Source organism: Hydractinia symbiolongicarpus, chromosome 12 (assembly GCF_029227915.1).
Source record: "Hydractinia symbiolongicarpus strain clone_291-10 chromosome 12, HSymV2.1, whole genome shotgun sequence".
Lineage (NCBI taxonomy): Eukaryota > Metazoa > Cnidaria > Hydrozoa > Anthoathecata > Hydractiniidae > Hydractinia > Hydractinia symbiolongicarpus.
This window is the reverse complement of record NC_079886.1, coordinates 15,320,730-15,344,580: the sequence shown is the minus strand read 5'-3', so window position 1 is coordinate 15,344,580 and position 23,851 is coordinate 15,320,730. Positions and strand designations below refer to the sequence as shown.

At 32.8% G+C, this 23,851-nt stretch overlaps 2 protein-coding genes across 6 annotated transcripts in view; both read right to left on the bottom strand.

Annotated features, from left to right (window-relative positions):
* Positions 1-61: 61 nt before the first annotated feature.
* LOC130622236 (speckle targeted PIP5K1A-regulated poly(A) polymerase-like) lies at positions 62-6,734 on the bottom strand. Of its 3 annotated transcripts, none has more exons than XM_057437676.1 (8): positions 6,594-6,734; positions 4,083-4,197; positions 3,848-3,963; positions 3,528-3,727; positions 2,889-3,122; positions 2,130-2,497; positions 1,571-1,863; positions 62-1,114 (listed from the first exon to the last, which is right to left on the bottom strand). In XM_057437676.1, the coding sequence occupies exons 3-8, from the start codon at positions 3,945-3,947 to the stop codon at positions 120-122; spliced, it is 2,190 nt and encodes a 729-aa protein (XP_057293659.1). In that variant the 5' UTR covers positions 3,948-3,963; positions 4,083-4,197; positions 6,594-6,734; the 3' UTR covers positions 62-119. The 3 variants fall into 3 exon arrangements, with proteins under 3 accessions (XP_057293659.1, XP_057293661.1, XP_057293660.1); XM_057437678.1 differs by having other exon boundaries at positions 4,104-4,197; XM_057437677.1 differs by lacking the exon at positions 6,594-6,734 and having other exon boundaries at positions 4,104-4,655.
* A 2,275-nt stretch (positions 6,735-9,009) lies between these two features.
* The window catches only part of LOC130622240 (acidic amino acid decarboxylase GADL1-like), a 53,512-nt gene continuing 38,670 nt past the window's right edge, over positions 9,010-23,851 (bottom strand). For all 3 annotated transcript variants that reach the window (XM_057437683.1, XM_057437684.1, XM_057437682.1), the window contains exons 5-16: positions 18,120-18,165; positions 17,975-18,044; positions 16,684-16,763; positions 15,754-15,808; positions 15,514-15,630; positions 14,899-14,963; positions 14,669-14,747; positions 14,007-14,159; positions 10,311-10,360; positions 9,494-9,545; positions 9,330-9,419; positions 9,010-9,231 (exon numbers count right to left, since the gene is read on the bottom strand). In XM_057437683.1, coding sequence (XP_057293666.1) covers positions 9,058-9,231; positions 9,330-9,419; positions 9,494-9,545; positions 10,311-10,360; positions 14,007-14,159; positions 14,669-14,747; positions 14,899-14,963; positions 15,514-15,630; positions 15,754-15,808; positions 16,684-16,763; positions 17,975-18,044; positions 18,120-18,165 — 1,031 coding nt within the window. In that variant the 3' untranslated portion in view covers positions 9,010-9,057. The remainder of the gene's footprint in view (positions 9,232-9,329; positions 9,420-9,493; positions 9,546-10,310; positions 10,361-14,006; positions 14,160-14,668; positions 14,748-14,898; positions 14,964-15,513; positions 15,631-15,753; positions 15,809-16,683; positions 16,764-17,974; positions 18,045-18,119; positions 18,166-23,851) is intronic.

Here is a 23,851-nt window from a genome sequence, read left to right as displayed (position 1 = left end):
CATTTAAATATTCAACATACTTTGGCAGCACAATGGACGTGTTTAGCACCACAGTAAAGGGTATGCAAATGAATTTTGATTAAACAAAAATATGTTATGTCCCTAAAAATATGTATATACTATTTAAATACAGACATAAGTTCCTTTTTAAAATATGCATAAAACGTTTGAAATTGTTGTACATTGTTTGTTCTATTAATTAGTTCCACAGAAAGCTTACATACGTCTTTATCACTTTTCGCTGTTTTAATGTGGATGATAAACGAAAATAATGCATCATTTGTGGAATAATCTTTAACATTGTTTACTCCAGTCATACTGTTGTCAATACATCCATTGGTTTTTTCAAGGTGTTGCTGTCGACGATGCTTTCTTCTGTTCGTCCATGTATCTGTATAAGCGCATACAGTTAAGCTGAGACCATTATTCTTGTCAAGCTTTATCTTTTTCGAACCAAAATCTTCATTGCATATGTTGGACTTCCATTTTCGTTTTTTACTAGGTGCATCAGTGTCCTGTCTAGGTGCATCCGTGTCGTGTTCAGGTGAATCAGTGTCCTTTCCAGGTGCATCAGTGTCTTGTGGAGATGTCTCTGTTTTTTGCTCAGTAAAATTTACTGCAGGATTAACACAATAACTATTGATACTAACAACATTCATGGCTAAATCATCTACCAAAACATTCGTCACAAACTCAAAACAATACGAGTTAACATCTTCACCAGTAGCATGCAAACAATTTGGTAAAGTTATCGTATACACATTGCTACGATTGCGTTTTTGTTTCTGTTTTGTTCGCGTTTTTACTGTTTTATCTGGCGTGAACAATTTAATAATACTTTCAGCAGAACCACAGATAATCTTTGAAGCTTTCGTGAACATACTCACAAGTAATTTTAAACCTGCTGCAGATAAATTCTGTGCAACATTATGACTTAATTTAAAAGGGTCTTGTACTAAAACAGCAGCATCTATGTTTAATTCGGAGCCCTCTACTTTATTTGCAGCAGTTTGACATTCTGTCCTCGATTTTTTGTTGGTAGAATGTATAACAATTCCATATGAATCAAATAAAAAATCAGCAAAGTATACGAAAAACCCGGATAACAACTGCCCTGTAAGATAGAAAGAAAATACTCATTGAAAACAGATCATAAACAATTAAGTATTTACCATCTTTTATTTTCCCTTAGATTGTCCATCTAAGTTATGCAGAATATCAGTAGTTACCATGGTATAAGTCCTTCTATTTAAACCGTTAGTTTCTATTGCTTGCACTTAAAAAAATTAAATGTTTAAAGTTACAGGAGAACGTCATATAAAAGAAGAAACAGAATGATAAAGAAAACAAGTATTAGCCCAGCAGTAGAAATTTCTATAGCACAACTATTACATGCTTATGACTTTCCCAAACGGTAAAACATCTTTCTGTTCTTGCAAAATTGGGAACAATGTCAACAATTATGAGATTTTTACGATTTAGGTTCAATTGTAACTGTTAATTGCAAGATCGATGCTCCATTACGTTAATAACAACACAATTTTTAGTTAATCTGTTAGGGCCGCCTTACCTATTGTCAGTACATTTTTACTGGAAAAAGTAGTATTCACAGCAAAACCACAATTCCAAGGGCCAATAAAATCTGCTTCACTGCATTGCTGTAAACAAGGAAGAAGAGGTGGGTCCAACTGTTGCAAATAATGAATGGCACATAGCGTCATAGCATAACTAGTGATCTGTAAACTATTTCTTCCAATTAAATTATAGCATTTAGCCCATATCCGAATTGCATATATTAAAAGTTTTGCCCTCTGATCAATTTGCAGATATGTCTGAATTAGTTTTGTGTTCTTCAGAGCAAGTCTATATAAATTAAAAGATCCTCATAAAAAAAGGAAAACATGAAAAAAATTCCTAACAGAATACAACAATTACAACCTTCAATTTAACAAAGTTGTACAACTAAAGAAGTTGCTTTACTAGTAAAGTAAACTTTGTTAAAATAAAATAAAAAAAGAAGAAAGAAATCGCAGTTTATATTTTTGTCAAGTAATATTCTCTTGATATGATTTATCTAAGCACTTCCTTATTAAATACACAACTCCTTGTATGAAGAGGAAAATGTTCACCTGTTATTCAAGCTCAAATCCACACTAACTTTTGAATCTGTATGCAAGAACTTTACAATGGTACACACTTTAGCTGACTGCACTATAGATACATTTTTACAACCAGGTGCAAATCTTTGAATGATTTCTCGAACTTCCGTCATTATTTCTTCCTCCTTGCTTACTGCCTCAGATAACAATAACGTCATGTCAACATCACTGCCTTTAATACCAAGTCCATTTACGCTGGAACCAAAAAGCTTAACCTTACAACCAGGATGTATCTCTTCCAAGACATTTTGCAGTAATACGCAAAGGAGTTTACGAACTTCTATATCGGCAGGAGACAACTTGTAATAATCTTGAAGGGCTTTAAATTGTGCTGATTGCTGTAAAAAGATATGTTATCACTTACTTAAACGCTTAACTTTATCAAAGTGTTAAATCATCTGGACACATAATTTTTAAAAGTGCGATTAAACAAGATTTTAATTTTGCAAAAAAAGTACATTTTTGAGATGTTTTATACATCACCTGCTAATCTAGTACTCCCAGTGGGGAATATTGTGGGTCTCAATCCAAGCCGACTAATACAAGAACTTACAAAAAGTGTAAATTGATCATTTCTACCTAGTATCAGAACCGTTATTAGATTAATGATGCTTGCAACACTTCCATGAAATAAATGGAAGCAATGAGCTGAGACGTTCGCATGGTCCAGGAATTTTTATTTTAGCAAAATAATAAGTATACTATAATAAAAATAATGCTAAGTCTTACATTAGTTAACTTTGAAAGACCCGCTTGTATTTCAGTTGGCAGCAAACAAACACCAGAACTAGCACAGGGTGGTGAAATCGCGTCTGATAGTAGCGTTTTGTGGTGTGTTTCTTTTTTCTCCGGAATCTCTCTTCGCTTGATGATTATTTTTTTTCCATGAAAAAGTTTGTGGTCAGCATTTACAACAACATCAACATCATTACTCTTCTCAAATTGTATGATAGCATAACTTGCCTAGCAAAAATATAGAATTTAATAAACCTGGCATCGTTCAAAAATACTTGTCCAACAATGATTTATCAAGGTTTTTTAGTATGTAATTAATCTGATCCGTAAAGTCAGGAATAACATTTTTGACATTAATGCCTACCCTCTGATAAAAACAAATCATTATGGCACTTCTGATAAAAAAGACAAAAAAATGGCAACTCTCAATACAATGAAACCGAATATGCAATTGGAGAAAAGTTACTTATAACAAGTTCATATGATCCATAAACTTTTTGGCGTAACTAGAAATTTTGAAGTGCCTATTAAAAGAACAGTATTTTTCTGTGTACATTGAGGACACGAAAGGAGAGCAATATATATACAACTTCACATCGTTAATTACTAAAGAATTAGTTTGTGCCACCATACCGTGTTTTTGTCAACATAAACATCAGACACTTTCACTTTAAAGCTTTCAAAATAAATTTTTAGTTCTTCTTCTAGTCGTTCAAGATGAGGATCAAAACATTTTACATATACACTACATTTTAAAACGTTTTCTCTTTGGTTTTTCTTGTGTAATTTTTGTTTATGTTTACGACCAGTGAGATGGGATTGAACAAACTTTTCTGAAATAAAAAAGAAATAATGAAAGAATGAAATTATATAGAACACAATTAACATTAACAGGGATAAAACAATGTTAAAAAAATTAAGAAAACAAAATATGTTTTCACTTTAAACGTCACCTGCATTTGCGGGCAGCCAGCAATCACAGATAGTACACTTTAACTGCTTTCCACAAGTGCTTTCAATAAAAATATCTGTTATTTTACTTTTCGTCGTCATTTACAGCGTAAAGTATCTGAAGAAAACAGAACTTGAACAATATTACGGAACATCACTTTCAATAAACCGAAAAAGCTTTCTACCCAATCTTAATAAAATTCAGACAAAGATGAGGAAAATTCATCTATTACATACATTATTGCATTAATTAACCACCTTTCCTATGACAAGCTTAGCTCATGTTGCCAAATAAAATTCTGATAGTTTCCCTCTTGATAAAGCACAAATTCGTAATATTGACTGTTTATGTCTACAAGATAAAATATTACGAAATGAGGCATATAAATAATAGACGTTACATAATAATAACACAGAAACCAGAAAAAACAGGTGTCGCTCAGGCCCTTTAATTCTACACTTGTAAAACAATTGTAAAATAAAACTTATCAAGAAAGAAACAGAGATGTGAAGAAAAACGAAATTGCGGGCCACAGCTGGGGAAGTCATCAGTTTAATTGGGATGAGAAGAAAATCATTGACAGAGAATACAGAACAACGGCCAGGAAGATTAAAGAAACCATCAACAGTGTAGCACGTAACAAACACATAAACAGCATCTCGTATCAACTTCCTGAGATTTGGTTACCAGCCCTACAGAAGAAGCAGTTACCTACATCTAGGTCCGAAAATGTTAATTACTGTAATTAACTGTAATTATCAGCTCGTTTCTGATCGGTTAATTTTTATGAATTTCGATCCTCTGCAATTATATAAATACATGCTCAACATCATTTTACTTTGCCCGATGATGGGAAAAGGATCTCCCGAAACGTCGCCTACTAAACATCATGTTCAAGAAATGATAAACTTTCCACAGTAATATGAATACTGAACAGACAAACCAAATTAATATCTTTAAATTTGCAAATAAAGGACAAATTAATAGATGTCCGAAACAGACTTTTATATTCAACATATGAGTTGTTTAACAGGGTTACCAAAGATTTAAAACTTCATAATTATTTTCCCCACTCGGTTCCAGCACCCTGGCAAGAATCCATATGAGATCGGCCCAGCCCCCGAATATTCTCTAACCTGTTCTTCCGAAATCCTACGATAAGCAAGCAGGACGCGAAAAAAGAAAACCAGATAAGATAAGTTTTCTATTGACTTTCATCTTGGATTTCTGCACCACAGTTTACTTTTGTTTATTCTTTGTAGATTTCTGATACTATCATTTATTTACAACTGATTGTATTTTGAAAGTTTTGACAGTTTTAGTCCCTGTATACAGCTGAAAGCATGGCTGAAAATTCAAATGCAAATGATACTACAGTTACTTCTCCTAATACAACAAATGTCGAAGGCACAAACAAAGATATGAGACAAGCAATTATTGCAGATGTACTACAAAAGAGTTCTTGTTTCTGAGCATGATAATGACAACAATGATGAAAATAACTTACCAAGGCAATCCCTTGAGAACACTATACCTGGAGATAATAGTCAGATTTATTTACTCCAAATAAGCATGGTGGCAAAAGCTACCGTCACTTGGATGCTGCAGAAAACATCCTCTTACAAGTGGTTAATGAAATGCCACAACCATTAGACCTTAGTGAAAAAATCAAAGAAAATGTTGCCACTAGAGTTACGGCTCACTTCCTGAAAAAATGTCTTATTACAGAGGTAAAAAAGAAGATAGGGAAAAGACACTTGCTGCCTGAAAATAGTGCCAAAATGGCTGTGCCGAATATGAACAAATGTAAGGTTTTACAGTCTGATGAGGGGAAAAATCCCATGAATTTGAAGGATGTTGTCATGAATTGCAATAAAATTACTCGGGTCAGTCAATACAGACCTAAATTATAAAAGAAAACAAAATGTTCGCACCTCTTTGAACCCTCAATACAGGGATATATGTAATTTCTACTTGGGGATGATTTACAAAAGGGTATGAGAGAAGCCCAGGAAACCTCGAAGGTTGCCTTGTCCTCATCCAGTACATATAGCTACAACAATAGCAGGAAATATCAATCATATCCTTATGTTGGAAGCTTTAGTAAAATCCCTAGCTCGACGACAACATTTAGGAAAGATAACCAAAATTTTTTAAAGAAGGGCAAGAAACCACAACAAAGTCATCGGAAGCCCTTCAACAGAAGCAGGAAATAACTGCAGCCCTCAATGTAAGTACCTATATATTAAACCTTAAAACTAAGCTGGCTTAAAAAGTTAAAAATTTTCAGGCTGGTGATATTTCTAGATGTTCGCCTGCATGGAAAGAATTGACATCAGACTATAAGGAACCATATCAACGAATATCAAAAATTCTTAAAATTTAATTATGGTGTGTTATACCAGTTCACTTTTCTCCCTAATGGTTTGTGTTCAAACCTTCGAATACCTTGCTTCCATCATTGATTCAGTCAATATGAGTGTATTTAACTGACTCAAAAAAGAAATGAACCACGGAATATTGTCAAAAACTACTACTAGCTCACAAATCAGTCTGAGGGAAATTGCCCAGCTTCTTGGTATCTTCGGCTCTAGTTTTTATGCTGTGTTATTTGGAAAACTTCATTATATAGATTTAAAGCTTCAGAAGATAGACTCATTAAGAAAAAACTGTGGCAATTTTGATTCATACACTACTTTGTCTGCTAACGCAATAGCAGATGTACAGTGGTGGTGTGACAATATTACCTCATCATACAGCCATATCTCATTTGGTAACCACACCGTGACTATTTCCACTGATGCTTGTAAGCTTGGGTTAGGTGCAGTATGTTCTAAATCACAAACTAATGGCTTATTCTCAGAAGTTGAGTCTTAGCAGCATATAAATGTATTAGAGCTGAAAGCTATTCTTTTTGTACTGAGGTCATTATGTGACTCAGTTTTCAACACCCACATCAAAGTATTGTGTGATAATACAACAGCTGTACATTGCATAACCAAAATGGGTAGTTGTCGTTCTGTCCCTTGTGACCATTAGACATGAAAATTTGCTTACTATCTCACACATTCCAGGGTTTCTTAATGTAAAGCTGATGCAGAATCTAGGAAGCATGAAATTAATACAAAATGGAAATTAAGGGAAAAGATCTTTCTAGACATGTTTTACGCTTTCAATATTTCCCTGATATTGATTTATTTGCAAGTAGAATCAATAATCAACTGGCTACATTTGTTTCATATAGACCAGACCCTTGTGCTACACATGTAAATGCTTTCACTATTAATTGGCATGGTCAAAAAGTCTATTGCTTTCCTCCTTCGCCTGTGTAGGTGCAGTTGTTCAAAAAGCAATTCAGGACAAAATTGAAGGCTTGATCATTGTGCCAAATTGGCCAAATCAATCATGGTATCCATTACTTCGCCAGATTGCTGTTACAAATTCTTATGTAATTTTACCTTCTAGGGAGCAGCTATTTCTTCCGAATCAACCGTCGTTACTCCATCCATTACACAAGAACCTGGAGTTTCTTGCAGTGCAATTTGATGTTTCTTACAAGGTACATGAACTTCTGGCACAAGGAAGCAATATGCACCTTATATCAAGAAATGGCTTGAATATTGCAGCACGAAAAACCTTGATCTAACCTCAGCTTCTACAGTTACAGGTGCAGATTTTTTAGCTGAGTTATTTTACTCTACCAAGTTAGAATACTCTGCCTTAAATACAGCCAGATCTGCTCTATCACCTATACTTAAACCTGACCATAGGATAACGTTTGGCAACCCACCTATAATCAAACGTTTATTGAATGGCATTTCCAAGGAAAGACTAACTCTTCCTCGATATACAATCACTTTTGATGTGGATGTCGTGTTGAGGTACCTTGACTCTTTGCCACCACCAGAAGAGTTATCTTTACAATTATTAACGCAACGTTTAGCTGTCTTGATGTGCGTTCTTAGTGGTCAACGATCACAGACACTCAGTGATTTATCTTTACATAGTTTGCATCAGGGAAATGAAATTGTTTTTTTTATTCACAGTTTGCTCAAACAAAGTAGACCGAAAAATCACCAGAAATCATTGGAATTTTATGCATATCCTACTAACGGGAAAGTTTGTGTTGTGCAAAACCTTACAGAATACCTTGCAAGAACTAGTGGCCTACGCAATGATGAGAAAAGGCTTTTCATAAGTTATGTTTTACCCCACAAAGCTGTAACATCAGCAACTATTGCAAGGTGGACCTGTGTAAAATGTTGCAAGCTGCGGGGCTGGACACAAATGTTTTAAAGGCACACTTAACTCATGCTGTCTACATCAAAATCAAAACAAACTGGTTTCTCTTTTTTAGATATTGGAAAAGGGGCTGGTTGGTCCAATGGTAGCACTTTTGCAAAGTTGTACAATAAGCCTGTTACGACCAATTTTGGACGGCATATTTTGATGGAATCCAAAATTTGATTGAACTTTATTTATGTATATGAAGAGTGGTGGTTTAATATTTTGTGGTGTGCATATATATTGTGTTATGATTTCACCATTTAGTGAGTCTTGTTTATTGTTGTTTAAATATACCCTTTACTGGTATTTAGCTTTAAAGTCTCATATGGATTTTTGCCACTATGGAGGTGTTTTATGATATGCATACCATGCTTGGAAGTAGGATATTCAGGGGGGCTGGGCCGATATCACATGAACTTTTGCGCCAGGCTGGGGATTCCATAGGGGAAAATAATTCTAATAAAACTGCACTGTGCTTGTTTAATTTGGTGAATTTTAGGAGGTTTCAGGGGCAAATTTTAAGGAAACTCTAAAAAACGTATAAAAACTAGTATATTTTGTCAAAATTTTGAGAGAAAATAAGAGCCTTATAAATAATCAACCCTATATCAGAGAGGTATAGGGTTGCAGTAATTATGTAAATATATTCATCCGTCCTGTTGCAAGATAATAAATTTGCTCCATTTATGGTCACATTAAACGTAATAGCAAAAAGTTACTTTTTGCAGAAAATGGATCATATAAACAATTTTAGGTGATTTTAGGAGGAATCAACATTTTGGGTCTAAAATTTAGGTTATTCAGGAGACCTCTTTATTTAGAGGGTTTTCATTTTTTTAAAGGTATTTAGGAGATTTATCCTGGCACGCGACGGGATTTAGAAATTCTTGTATATTTCATAAATCGGCGCTAGATAATTTTTCTTTACAAATCTTTTCCTAAACGCTCAATTTCATTAAGTATAAAATCCATGTCTGCCGGGTTAGCTGCTGAATTTGATGTTATCATGCGGAAAAAATTTCCATGGTCTTTCAATGGTTGATAACCAATCATGAGAGTTCCCTCATGAGTCATCCTCTTCTTTATTTCCGGAGGCACCTGAAACAGTAATTATTGATTTGTAGGTTGCCTTAATTCGGGATGCAATAAAGCAAAAAAAAGTTTCAAAGACTTTCATAACAAAAACTTTTACTAACCTTAGCTAATTTCTCTAACTTTTCTGGGCCATCTGCAAGGGTAGAAATACCAGGAGGAATGTAACGAAAACAAACATTAGCACATTCTGGCTAAATATATAATTTTTAGTCTTATGTAATTAAATATTGTGAAAAATCTCAAAACAAAAACAACTCATAAATACCTCTCTTAACAACTCAAAATTACTTCTAGCTTTTACTTGATCTGCAAGATATCTAAAGGAAATAGTAATTTATTTTTACATTGTTTATTATTTATTTCGGAATATTTGAATTACAGCCGATGTAAGTAAGTATGTAAATATATAGCAATGGATCACGGGAATTGAAAAATTAATTTCTGTATGTATCTGTGTACACATGTTTTATTCATTGTACATTTGTTGATGGCAACGTACGCACATATAGAACCCTGTGTACGCAATTCTGGTTTTAGAAATCATTTTTCCCATGTAAGATCCTTGGTGAGAATTGAGTTAGGAGAATTAAAAAATAACGTATAACGTTCAAGATTTAAAATTATACTATGATGATTGTGAAAAAGGTTTTTTTTAAATAAAAGTCAGAAAAAAATTATGCTCACACAATGATTTAAAAAAGTTCAGAACGATGTAGAAAAATCAGCTTCGAAAGATCAACAACTGTGAAACCTACTCTGAGTAACCAAAGCACGTTACATAAATAGCTAATCAGTCGGTAAATAATAATAAAAAAAAGAAATTCTGAAAAAATATATGAAATGTAGTAGCGTACGTTAGAAAAGCTATTATGATGTACATACTAAACACAAGACACAACATACATTTAAAAAAAAAACATCTTAATAAATTCCTTTGTGTACAAAAGGAAGTAAATTTGATTATTTTTTGTACGTATGTTTCACAAAGCTGTTTTTACCTTTCATTTCATGTTGCATATAAAAAAAGTTTTTGCATAGTTTCACCTATAAAACATGCATATAATACCGCTAAGTATAAGTACCTCGCGTTTGAAAATGCTAAATCAACGTGTTCTTCCATGCCAGCTGTACCCTATGAAACAAATATATAATAAATTATTTCGTAAAGACTAAACTTTATGTAGTCTAAAAATATGTTTTGTTCTTTTCAAAAATAAATTTATGTTCTAAAGGGTGATGAGACTAAAACGTAATCTTCACACGAGCTTTCATCAGAAGCAACAAAAACGCTCTCAGATTAGTATAATGACGCAAGAGCTGCAAGCAAGTAGAGTAAAGTTGTTTCCTACTATCAATTATTTGATCGCATTGTATGTGCATTTGATTAGTATACCTCTAACTCTCCATTTTCATTGGAGTTATCCAATCATTTGACTTTCAAAAGGAGCATTATTTTCATTATTGTTCAAGTAAGACCATTAACGTAATGGTACCTTGAACAAAGAAACATGTTATTTTATATTTACTAATAATGCCCAGGCAAGTTTTGGGGCTAGTCTTAGTTACTAAAAAGGCTCATGTTTATCTATGCAATTAAAGAATAAATTCCAACGACTTTGATGAAAACAAGAAAGAAACACATAAACACATAAACAGACAAACCATCAAACCAGGAAAAAACAGATGTTAGCAAGTTTGATTTGCTTTTGATGAATTTATGAAACTTTAAAAAAGCGTAATTTCTAGAATGTGCTAAAATCTATAGCTGCTACTATTTTTACTAATAAGATTAAGTTTTGAGACTTTCCTGTTTGGTAACAAAGAAAATTTTTAAATAGACATTTTATTTTACAGTACACTCGCAGTTATTCGAAGCTCCACCAGGAATAAGAATTTACTTCGAATAAATCAAAATTTCGAATAACTTTCGAATAAAAAATTTAGTTTTTTTCTGCCAAAATTTCATCCAGGCAGGTTTTGGAGGCGTTTGATGAAAAAAAGCATATTTTAGATACTACTGTACTGTTTTAACTAATAATAATAATAGTAATAACAAAAATTAACGAAAACAACTTATAATATAAAGGTTTAAAAAAATCTTCTATTAAAATTTGCTTTTTCATTTCACAATAGTGTTTACTGCATTTTTTGTTATATTGTTTAGTGTCGGTATTTCACCACCATCTTCATCTTCATCAAACATTGACCAGTGTTCAATCAATTCCATGGAATCCTTTTTTGGTTTTTGTGAAGGCATATCGTTCACTTCAATCTTTGCATCATTTTTGATTTCTTCTTCAACGGAGCACTTATCGTCATCACGAATTGATTCAATTATTTCTTTGTAAGTGAAAACAATTGTTTTGCTCGTAAAAATCTCAAAGTCTATGTCAACAAAGTCATCCACATGGAAGGTCTCGTCAACCAAACCAAGATTTTTAAGTACACCAATGCAATTTAAATGGGTCATTCTCATCATTAATACTTGCAGTTTGTGTTTCTTCAGAGAACCCTTTTAAAAGAATTAACTACAGTATTTGCAGATACAGCTTCCTATGATTTGACAAAAGTTCCCATTGGTTCAAGAATGTTGATTTTCGGAACCTCCATGCTAGCATCAATGTGCTTGATTTGATGCTTCATCATATTAGAATGATAATATGCTTTCAATGACCTAATGTTCTGAATATGGTATTTGGTGGCAAAAATACCCACTCTTTAGGTTCAAATTCTGAACTTCTGGGTTCGCAGGCAGTTATCATTAATAAGAACAATTTGACGACCTTAATCACGAAACAATGGGTCAAGAAAAGATTTCAGAGCCCATTCAAGTCTTTTGCTGGGCTTTGTACTGAAAAGGAAGGATTTTTACTCCTTAAAAGCATCGATAACATTGGCGATTTTTCACCAATGGCATTTTCTGCTGCAAGGCCAGTTAAACAGATTTTGCTGGATTTTCCACCAGAACATCGTCCAAGGTACTTGTTGGAGGCTGCTGATAGAATAAACTAAATTCGTCAGCATTAAATATTCTTTATTTTATATCTTGTCAGCATTGTAGGTAGATGTGTCTGCACCCAACTTGCTGTCATTTCAGGTGTGCAAGACTTTTCCTCTCCTGATATAGCACGATGTACAATGTTATTTCTATTTTTTCAGCGATCAAGCCATCCTTTAGATGCCTGAAAATCTTATATTGAGCTGTTTTACAAAATCAAAACCTTTTTCTGGCATTGTTAAGCCACTGAAGGGCACGTTTTTCTCGCGTGCGTTCATGAACCATTTATACACACCTTTATCGATGTCATCGTGTCTTTCAGTGCATAGTTTTTATCTCTTAGCGCTATATTGGCCTAACTCGTTTTACTTATTGTTGCGCTTTTGTTTTTAATCCAGTAGGTTAAGGTGTTTGGGGGGACACCATACTTCAGTGATGCGAGTTTTTGTAGTTCCCTTTTTTTTCAAGTTCTTTGCTTGATACTTTTCCTTGATGGTCAAGACAACTTTCTTTCTTGTTATTGCCATTTTAAAATGTGACTGCTTATGAAAAATGTTTTGAAAATGATGTCATTGCATTGAGATCAAAACAAAACGTAATCAAGGATTTGATACATTCAATCCAGCTTGTTGATTGTGTGAGTTTTATTTTGTTTAAACCCGGTGGCCTTTTAGTATATAAACAGTGCCATTATATTCAGACATTATAAATGAGTATAGTATAACATAGGTATATTGTGTAATTGTGTTATTATGATTTCATCATGAAAAAAAAAATCTAGGATTTAATTGATTACAATGTAATAATATCTTTATGCAACAGTCAATACCACAGCAATCGAAGAGTAGTGTAAAGTATAACAAAAACATCATGGATCTTATTTCAATGTTTATTAACTATGAAGACCCTTTTAAGATAATTCTTCTAAAAAACTTCGAAACCGAGTCAAAAGATATGGGGTTTCATGTTCATTGAACCAAATGGGAACCTGTTATTGGGAAAGTTCTTAAGACACAAATGGGCCTAGTAACAAAGTCGATAAATACGCTGTGGCTGTTATGGATGAGAAAGAGAATGTAGTGGGGCATTTACCAAAAGGAAAAGCGGCAAATACACAAAGACCATATTTTACTTTCTCATATCGGATCTGCTGAATAATTGCAAAGCAAAAGTCACAGAAAAAGCTATAAATCTTGGTGATGACAAAGGAATGAGAATTCCTTGTTTGCTCTAATTTTCTGCAAATGGAGAAGTGATTGAACTGTTAAAAAAGTTGTTTTGTACATAGTTTTATTTTTATGAAAAGGACAAATATTTTCATTAAAGTTTTTTTTAAAGTTAAAAATATTATTTTGCTTTAAATTTCGAATAACTTTGGGCGTATTGGGGTCAAAGAGGTTAGAAAACAGCTTTAAATAACTGAGAGAAATTAAGGTTGTAGTGTGGTAAAAAGTCCAGGGGAAAAAATTTCTTCCAATAACCGAAAGTTTTGAATAAGTGCAGGTTCGAATAACCGGGAGTCTACTGTAATCAAATAAACAGCTCTTTAAAACATTTGAAACAGCCTTTTATTAATGTAAAATTTATATAATTGAAACTTGGTTTGTTTTTACTACCATTTACTGGTAGCAAAATATAGTTCTTATCAATTGCAATCAAACTGCTGTGAACAATATTTTATTTATAAAAAATATAGCATAATTGGAAGCAATTAGCACAATTAAAACTTGTCTTATGTCAACATTCTTTAAAAGGATTAAATCTAATATGAATAACCTACTTTAGCCTTCCACATTAACCATAGCCTTAAGACATCATTGCTGCGTCCACATTGAAATGTTTTATCACCAGTATCCCAAGCAACATCATAAAGTTTTTTGTCTTGCTGGAAAAGATATGTAGCACCTGTACTGTTGCATTGTTTTAGAAGACCCTGAAAAATGAAATGCAACTGTTATTTGATAACACCAATCACATTATCATCTTAAAACAAGGGTATGAATCTAATAAGAAGGTGGAATATAATCAACTGTTATAATATAATAATAAGCTGTCCATGTCTTTATTTTACTTAAAGTAAGCAAAAAATCCACCCTAATCTAAATTAATAGAGCCATTACAATGCACCTATAACTGTAAGGCATAATAACTTGGAAATAGGGAGATGACATCAGTTTAAATTCAGCACCAATGACGATGACGCCATCAAAAAATCTTAAAACCTCAGCATTTCTGTAACCATTTGTCAAAAGCACACCATCCTATGAATTTTATTGACCAACGTTACACATTAGGTTAAATTTAGGAACATTTTTTTTAGTATAATAGGAAGCTCATTGGTGATGTTATCAAAATGTATTTTCCTGCATTATCAAGTGGATACTCCCACGAGCCAATCAACTATACTACTAGTTTCACAATAACAAATTTTAGAAAGCTTACATTTTCCTTTGTTAACAGAACAGAGCATTGAAGCAAGCAATTCATTAGCTTGTGAGGATTCCAGGTGATAGAATCAGCCCTATAAAGAAAATCAATTTCATTATTTCAGATGGCACGAGTAGTGTTTCAGTATAATTTTGGCCATTATTACAAACACTGACATTTTAGAGTACATTACTTTTCTAATAAAGTAAGAAAACATTTTGCAAACTGCATAGTAATTATTGTACCTATGACAACCTTTCATTAAATGCTTATGTTTTTTTGAAATTAAACACGAACCACCCCATGCAGCCTACAATTAAACAAATATTGGTCATTAAACACACAATACTTTCCGTAAAAAATGTTAACCATCCAGGTATGTCATATTTTATTTTTGTCGTAACAGATTGCATATTTTGATTGTGAGATAAACAAAACAGCAAGCTTTAATGTGGTGAGAACATCTTCCTTTTTACATGGATAGTCTGCAGAGTCAGGTAATTAAGCTAAACGATGCTCTTTAAACAGTACATTACAAACATTTACTAAACAGTAACTACTAGTATACGATAGAGAAAAAGAAAAATCAGCATTTAAAGATAACACAACAAAGAAATCGCAAATAACGTAATATGGAAAAATAACTAAAAGTAAAGAGAATAAGTGATAAACAAGCTGTAATGGATTTCATTACTTTCTTTAAAAATTATCTAAACATCACATATAACTTATTACTGCCTACACTGTGACAGCATTCTGTTGAATGTTCCATCTCCGCAATGTAAAAATTAACCTGCATATAAAAAACTAAAAAAAATGCAACATAAATTTTTATTTCCTATAATTTTTAGTTCACTTACATCAATATGCATCCAAATTTTATACTTTTCACAGACATCAGCTATTTCATCCAATGGATCATAAGCACCGCCAACAGTGGTTCCTCCTGTGGCACATACAAAAAATGGCTGCTCATTCTGAATAATAAAATACTATTAATTATATTAGTGCAACAACAATAAAATTTTCTTAGGGAGGTTGCAGATGAAAAATCAATGCTAATTACTAGACATTGGGCGTGGCTACAAAATGTGAATTACCCTTGCAATGGTTTCTTTTATTTTATCTTCTAAATCCTTTACAATAATCTTCCCTCTAAAGTTAAAAGGTGAAGGGGTAGAATTTTTAGTTATCTCAAACAAACTTTTCAATTATCAAATCATACCAGTTATATCTAGCTTAATAGATGATATAAACTTTTTGGTACTTGTTGGTTAAAAAAGCAATAGTTGTAATTTTTGAATATGGAATATGCCAATTGCAAATGGGCACAATACTGATGGCCAAATCTGAAAAGAGTGAAACAATGAATTGTGAATATAATGGTGATTTCACTACCCACTTGAATCTGTATTATAGTTTTTATTTGCCTGTCTGTTAGCCCAAAATATACCAAATTTCCTCCTAAACCATGTTTTTAATCGAACACGCTATTATAATGACATCTATTAAACGCAGTAATGACATCCAGGTTTTTGAAAACCCTAGGAAACATCAATTACAATTAACTTTAATAAGATCCAATACAGATATAGTATATAATTCTTTTTCCTGTTATATGTTTGATTAAGGAGTTTCTATGTAGAGGAATTGTTTCTTTTTAGGTTATCTTTACCAATCTGATTTTTAACTCAAGCTCCAGCTTGGGTTAATGCGGGTTATATATACTTAAAGTAGTCAGATATGGTATGTTTCTAGATCGTTTTGATGAAATGGAGTAAAAAAACTATTATCATAGTTCTTGAGTTCTTGATTTTAGCCGTTTTTGCAGACACTAATGACAGCATATCTATTTTAAGAAAGATTCATGTGCAGAAACAAAAGAGTTTTTAGGATTGAAAAAATTAAGAAATTTTCAACCAATAAAATTCATTTGTAAAAAGGAAATAACACTACTGTTATAGCTCTGCAATTTAACTTAGTGCTCCACACTGGGTTAACGGGCTAGTTAAGAACAAAATATCAAATACCTTGTCCCAGTTTTAACTTTAACAACATTGTCCATTCCTATACCAATAAGTGCTGCAGCTTTACTGATTGAATAATGTCCCTAAATATAATGTCAAAAAAAGAGCTAATTTTAAACTCTAACAATGATTAAGGTATTTTCATTACATTTTAATGATGACTGTAACTGTATGTATACTGAAATTAAATAACACATTGGTCCTATACAAAGCCTAGAATATTTTATTGTCAATATATGCAGATTTTAAGTTAAGGATTGTCATCAAGAGGCAACGCATAAGCAAACGAGTGACATTGTGACATATCTCTATAATAATACAGAGACTGTGTGTGTGTCTGTCAGTCTGTAACAGGCAAAGTGGATGTGTCCATTTTCCTTTGATGTCGCCGAAAAAAAGCATGTCTCAAATGCTTAATCGACAAACTCAACGTCGCGACGTCAATAACATTAATATAACGTTAATATCTTAATTTGAATTAATGATGCCAATACAGTGCACTTAAAACTTTGGAAACGAGGTGGCGACGTCAATGATTTCTCATCGCGTGGGTAACTAGAGACCACCTTGGACCAATTTGGGTAAGTTTCCCAAACCTGGGTCCCTCGAATCCGTTTCGAAATGAACGGGTTGATGACGTCATCAAAAAACATTCAAGCCCCAATATCTCTGCAACCGTTTGTCAAAGATCAAAGTATAGGATCATGTATCCTATACATTTTCTTGATCAGAGTTTCAAGATATATACGATGAAGGCATCAGATATATAAAAAAAATTGTGCTTTTGCGGGTCATTTTTAAACCCCTATATCATCTTACGCGTTCGTCAAAAACATATGATCCTATACATTATTTCGATCAGCGTCTTAACCTCTACTCATTACACAGGCAACGAATAAGGAAATCTTCGCCAATTTTTTCTGCATATGCACTGCTGACGACAGCAAAACATCTAAAACAACCTATTTTTCCATTGCTCTTTTGCCTAAGTGGTATTTCCACAGGCTTTATCGACTAGTCCAATAATACAAAGAACTTTCTCCAAGGCTGGTTTTAAAATTTTTAATCAGTTTGCTAAAAGTAATGAAGTCAAATTACGTTGATGTTTTTCACTTAGGGATAATTTTTTAGGTTAGGATGTTCTATATTTTGTTTATTTTTGGTCAAAAATAACTATGTATGAGGAGTGAACTTAACACATGTTTTGTAGAATTTCCAATATTTAAAAACAAGAAATTTATGTAAAATAATGCGTTTTATAATTGTAAATTTAGAGTTCTATTTAACTACTTACTTCTTCTGACACATAAGATATCAACTTTTTTGCTGCAAACAAGCCAGTCTTCTTTAAATCAGGACAATACCTAAAAATTAAATGTAATTAAAGATAAGTCCGCGCCTGAGAAAAAACAGTAGCAAACACAACTAAGTTTACCAACTTGTAGCGAGCAAGATTCATGGCTTGAATGTTTGAAATTGAACCACCTAAAAAAAATTATTCAACATCCTACAACTTTATGTAGCTTTATCAATTGAGAGGATTCCAGGGAATTTGATAAAAAGCTATAATTATCAATAGCTATATAGCAATAATTAGTTGAAAAACAATAAAATTATCACTAAATAGAAATTGATTAGCAATAAAGCTATATAACGACAAACACTGTTGAGCTATATTTCGCTAAATTGATTTGTTTTCTTTGCCGATATAGATAATAGCGCAATATGACTGCCACATACATTTTATAGCTAATTATGCAGAAAGCAAGTAAGACAAGATTTGTCTTAAATAACTTGCAAAACAGAAAAAACGGTTTGCTTGATGTTTGATCGCTGTAAAAAATAAAACAATAATTTTGTTTGTCTCCCTTTTTTGTTCTGCAAAATACCGCAGGCTGTAAACATGCAGTGCTGTCCAGACCTCTTTCATTTTAGATCCTTTTTTGGACATAATGGCTGCGCTGGAACAATACCATGGTGACCACAGAAGTTAAAATGTATATTCCAGAACATTCAAGGATTTTCCAGGACAAGATTGTTTTATATTCCAGGACAATTCCGAGACAAATTGCTAACCTTAAAAATCACAGGCCTAATAAAACCTTTAGAGAAACAAGTAATTTTTTAAGATGAATGCAACGCAACCTAGAAATATTGTGCTACCACCAGAAACCAAATATATTACAGCATTTTACAAACCTCGTTTTAAATTAACCCTTTCACCCTCGTGACCTTCGGATTAGGTTCTGTGAATACCTTATGTGAAGGCCTTAAAGTTGCCCAAATATTTCCGAAGGAGGTAAGTTATTTTCCTATTTGAAAAATATATTTGATTTCATGCTAGAATCCGATCATAAGATTTAGTCTTAGACAGAGAAGTAGTGATCAATACCGAAGTGATTCAGAGTGAGAATGCAAAGAGGATAAAGGAGAAGTACCAGTGCCTTCAGAGTGTATGAAGCCTCTTCAACAGTTTATGGAGATATAAAAGATCATGTGACCCCTCAAGGATGACAATTTGAAAAAAAACGCACTGAGAGAATCAGTTATCTTTCACACAAAAGGAGCCACCTTATAATAGATTTCGTTCAGTAGTTTTACCTTGTTCTGGGAATTGTAGCCAATTTATTCTTAGAAATAAAGTTAGTGAGAAAGTGTTATAGCTGGACTAACTTTACCTTACTTAGATATGTGAATTTTCACTAATGTGCCCACTAAAATAATACATAGGTATTAAATTAACGTTTTATTTATATCTTTGAATGAAAATTCATTGAAAAATACACCTTGTAGTCATCCAGTAAATTAGGTCTGGAGCATATTTCAGTTAAAGTAATTTAGGTCTTGTAAACAAACTTTTTTGACCATATTGATTGGTTTAGAATAAACATAATATGCAAACAAAACGTTACAGTAGGTGGCTACACAATGCAAACTTCATTTCTAGGATCTTTCATTTATATCAACAAAATTTGAATATTAATTTTCTGAGAAATGTTTGGACTAAAATAAAAAATAAAAAAACAAAATCAAAATCTTTTTTTTCTCAATAAGCAAACCTAACATAATGTAGTTCTAGAAGCTTATTCTCTTAGATAACATATCGGTCTCAAAGAACCTTTAGAATCTTAACGATCGTTATGACATCTCATTCATTGATTATGGGAAGAATAAAAATAATTAAAAATGATGCTCAATGATGTAAAAAAAGGTTTAAGCAACCTCTAAGTATTAACTACTACTAGCAAAAATACTTTGGGCAAAGTTTGTAAAAAGATTTAAATATTTGAAAGTGCAAACATTTTTCTTAACATGATTACTTTCCAGGACAATTCCTGGACATCTTTATTTTTTCGTCAAAATTCCAGGATTTTTAAAGAACTTCCAGGACAAGTGGATTTTTCCAGGAATATCCACGACCGTGGTCACCATGAATACCTTACTAAATTAGCTACCTTATAACGGGTAAGAAACAAGTTTCTTTTTGTATAAAAGTCCACGCCAAGGAATTTACAGCTTTCTAAAACTAAAACAAGTCTGAGTCAGGTGAGCTAGCTAGCTAGCCTCTAGCTATTGGTTTGGAATAGTTTTGGTTGTGATCGTTTAACTTGCCAAACTTTTAGCCAGAAAAATTATATTATATCAGAATATAATAAGAAACTACTGTTTAAATGCAATTTATACAGACAAAGTAGGGATTTTTTGTTTTGTGCCACTTAAAGCCTTGTTTACACAAACCACATAACATACAAAACACTAGTAGAAAGTCCTGTTTTTACCATGTTAGATTTTTTCAGTGCTTTCATGCCTGGAGATTTCTTTATTATGGCACAAAATTGCAGTATCAAAAATATCATTTTATATATGACACAATATAATTAGTGTGTGGTCATTCTGTAACTAATTTTTCCCACACCTGTTAAATTATGTAACTTTTTGTTAATATTTTCTTTGTTTCGTGGCAGTGAAATCATGTAACAGACAGTTCATTTATGGGAGATGGTGTCGTCAGAAATTTAATATTTTGATACCCAATTATTGGGCAAAAATTTGCATTGCATTTTCTTTTAGATTTAGAATTATGGTTCTACATGGTGAAGAGTTTTGTTTGCGACAGAATCCTTGATGGTTCCCATGGTCCACTCCTGAATTTTATAGTAATGTATTTTAACTAAAAAAAGAAAACCTTTCAGTATGAACACACAATCCAATATTTTCTCGGCTAGGAGGACCTCCTCGAAAGGCTCGAGCACCACGATGTAAATTGCTAGCACTCTGGGTTTCTATGGCTAGTAGATCAACTGAAATATGGTCATGAAAATCTGTCGATGCAAGAAAAAGAACTTGTACAGGAATATGAAATATACTTAATAAGATAAACAAGTATTAATACACTATAATAAATACAATATTTTTTCTCATTATAACTGTATGTTATATTAAAAAAAAGTGAGCAGCAAAAAACTTCTGTTCATTCCATGCATTCTTGCATTGGGCATTATGGCCTATATTTTAGAAATTTGTGTGGTGAAAAGGTATATAATTTCTAAAAAAATTAGAATGGATTATAAAACGACAGAAGTTAACTCCTAAATTTATAATTGTGAAGGTCACACCCATTCAACATGACAGTATAAGAACTACCAAGGATTATTTTAATGGATTTATAAGTATATAAGAATATATAAACAACAGATCACCAGATTAATAAAATCCAGTTAAAAAAGTTAAAAAGGAAATTTACAGTCATATTGGCAAAACTTGCATTTTAAAACAAGAGAATAGTTTCAGTATTATAATAAAAAAAAAAATTTATAAGAAAGGAATTTACGCTAGATGATCCGGCTTCTACAAAAAAAATTTTCCTAGTCGGATTGTCACGTAGTACAAATTCCGGATGAGAGAAAACACGAACGTCTCACGGCCAAACTCTCACAAAAGAAGCTTTGATTAAACAAGAACTACAAGTATCTGAATTAAAGTAAAGCTAAACTAGCAAGAACTCGCCGAAAACTACACAATATGACAGGTTTGAAGTTAGAAAACAAAGAATCTGTGAAAAAATTCAGCCCCTATTTTTGAAGAGGTGACCGGGTGAACAGCGTGTTTTCACTCAAATCATATTTGCTACCCTGAAAAATACAAACTTGTGATTGGTTTAAAAAGTATCACGTGACAGGTTCTGACCCGGAGAGTGCCCGAGCAAGCGCAAAAAAGCAGATGTAAACCAAAACTTGTTTATAGCTATATACAATGTAAAAATATAGCTATATACACATATGTATGTTTCCAATACTTCAAAATTTAGCTAATTAAATCAGCAGGATTCTCTGGTGTTATTTTAACTTCACATCGTATTTCTAAATGTCTCAAGAGACAATCAATACACGTTGCAACATTTTTCTTCTTGTATATAAACAAACGACCCGCTGAAGGATTACGTAATGTTTTTATGTTAAAATCCAGTGAAATACACATCCCGCATTGATATCAAAGGGATGCCGGAACAATAGCAATTTGAATAGAATTTTAATGCGCACTGAGTTCAATCTGCGTCTCGATTTCTACCTCTATGATTAAAACAAGGTTTTGTAAACATTCTGGGTACAGGGAATGTAATATACACTTTATTTAACATATAACAGATTTAATTGTGGAAACCAAAAAACACAAACTTGACTAGAAGCTCTTAAGCAGCTAGCTAGCTAATAAACTCTTAGGAAAAATTATTCGAGTCTGTGAAAATAATTTCATAATGTTTGCCATGCAACGACAGCGACAGGAATGTCGAAGGAGGATCTGGGACTTTATTGTAATATTACTCACACACCTATTTGATATGCAGTAAGCTAGCTAATTAGGCAATTCTCTAATTTAAGAGTAAACAAAGCAATATTTAGGTTAACATTTTTTTAAGATCTCAGTTTAACCCCTTTTGATTGAATCTATGATTTTACCTTCTTGAATAAAGGCTAGGCTCTGTAGTAGCTATGTACACAATTTAGAAAAGGCATGGGAGAGATTTGCTCTTTTTTACTTATTTAAGTGATTTTCTGTAGTAGGTGATTCGAGCCATGTACGCTTTAAAAATGGTCAAAAACAACTGACGTAACTTACCAAATTAGGATTCCATGATTTTGCATTTGGTAGCTTAATTAGGCATTCGTCCTCCATTATTTTTTTCTGCAACAAAAATGCTAGCTAAGCAAAAAAAAGGAAAAGATCGACTAACTGTTGCGTTATAGGTATAACGCATGAACAACCAATACTCCTCGGAAAAATGAAAAGAGACTGAATGTTCAATTCACGAAGGTTTATGTCATCATTCGTGCTCGTGCAAAGCACCGTTCGTTAGGGGCACATGGTATGGTTTAAATTATAGAGTTAAAAGTTCGCTTTCTCAAAGCATAGATTAGATGTCTACTTTGCGTAATCCATTACTGAAAATTACTTTGCTAAACAAGCATAAAAAGTGACAACAAAGATTTCGCATAGATGAAGAAGTCAAGCTTTGAATGTATGTTTTATTTGTGTGAATGTTAAAAAATAAAATTGTGCAAGTATAGCATGGTTAAAACATATTGTTAACAAATGTTGAAAACTGAATTTCCCCTACATTTTTAATGTGAATTTTGTTTGTTTTGAACGTTTTCCTCCGTGCCTGCTTGGTTTGTTTACATTTTTACCTCCATTACTGCGCGCGCATCGGGCATTACGTAATCACTCAGATGCGGGCACAAGTAAGTATCGGGACTGTGATTCCATGTATTAGGAGTAGTACGTCTAATTAGCAGTGTTCGCCTAAAATTAGTTTGCCCCTCGATATCAGTGGGTTCAACCAACCAGACGTTCTGCATGTGTTCTGTGTTTGTGTACTGATTGTTTTTATTTTGCATTAGCTTTTACATTATAGGCAGCCAGCTAGCTACAGCAGAGCTAAGATGGCTAGTGGATATAGTTCACAAACACTAGCTAGATAATAATTAAAAAATACACGTTTCACTCCTTTAACAAAATATCTGTCAACAATATTTATTTCGTAACTAGCTCTGCGGAAAAATATAAGTAGAGTATATCCTCACATGTCTTGTCATTTCCACTTTCTTCAAGTTTTTTGTCGATTTCGAATAAAACCTGGCCTCGCAGAAACGATGCATAGCCAGTCATTGCA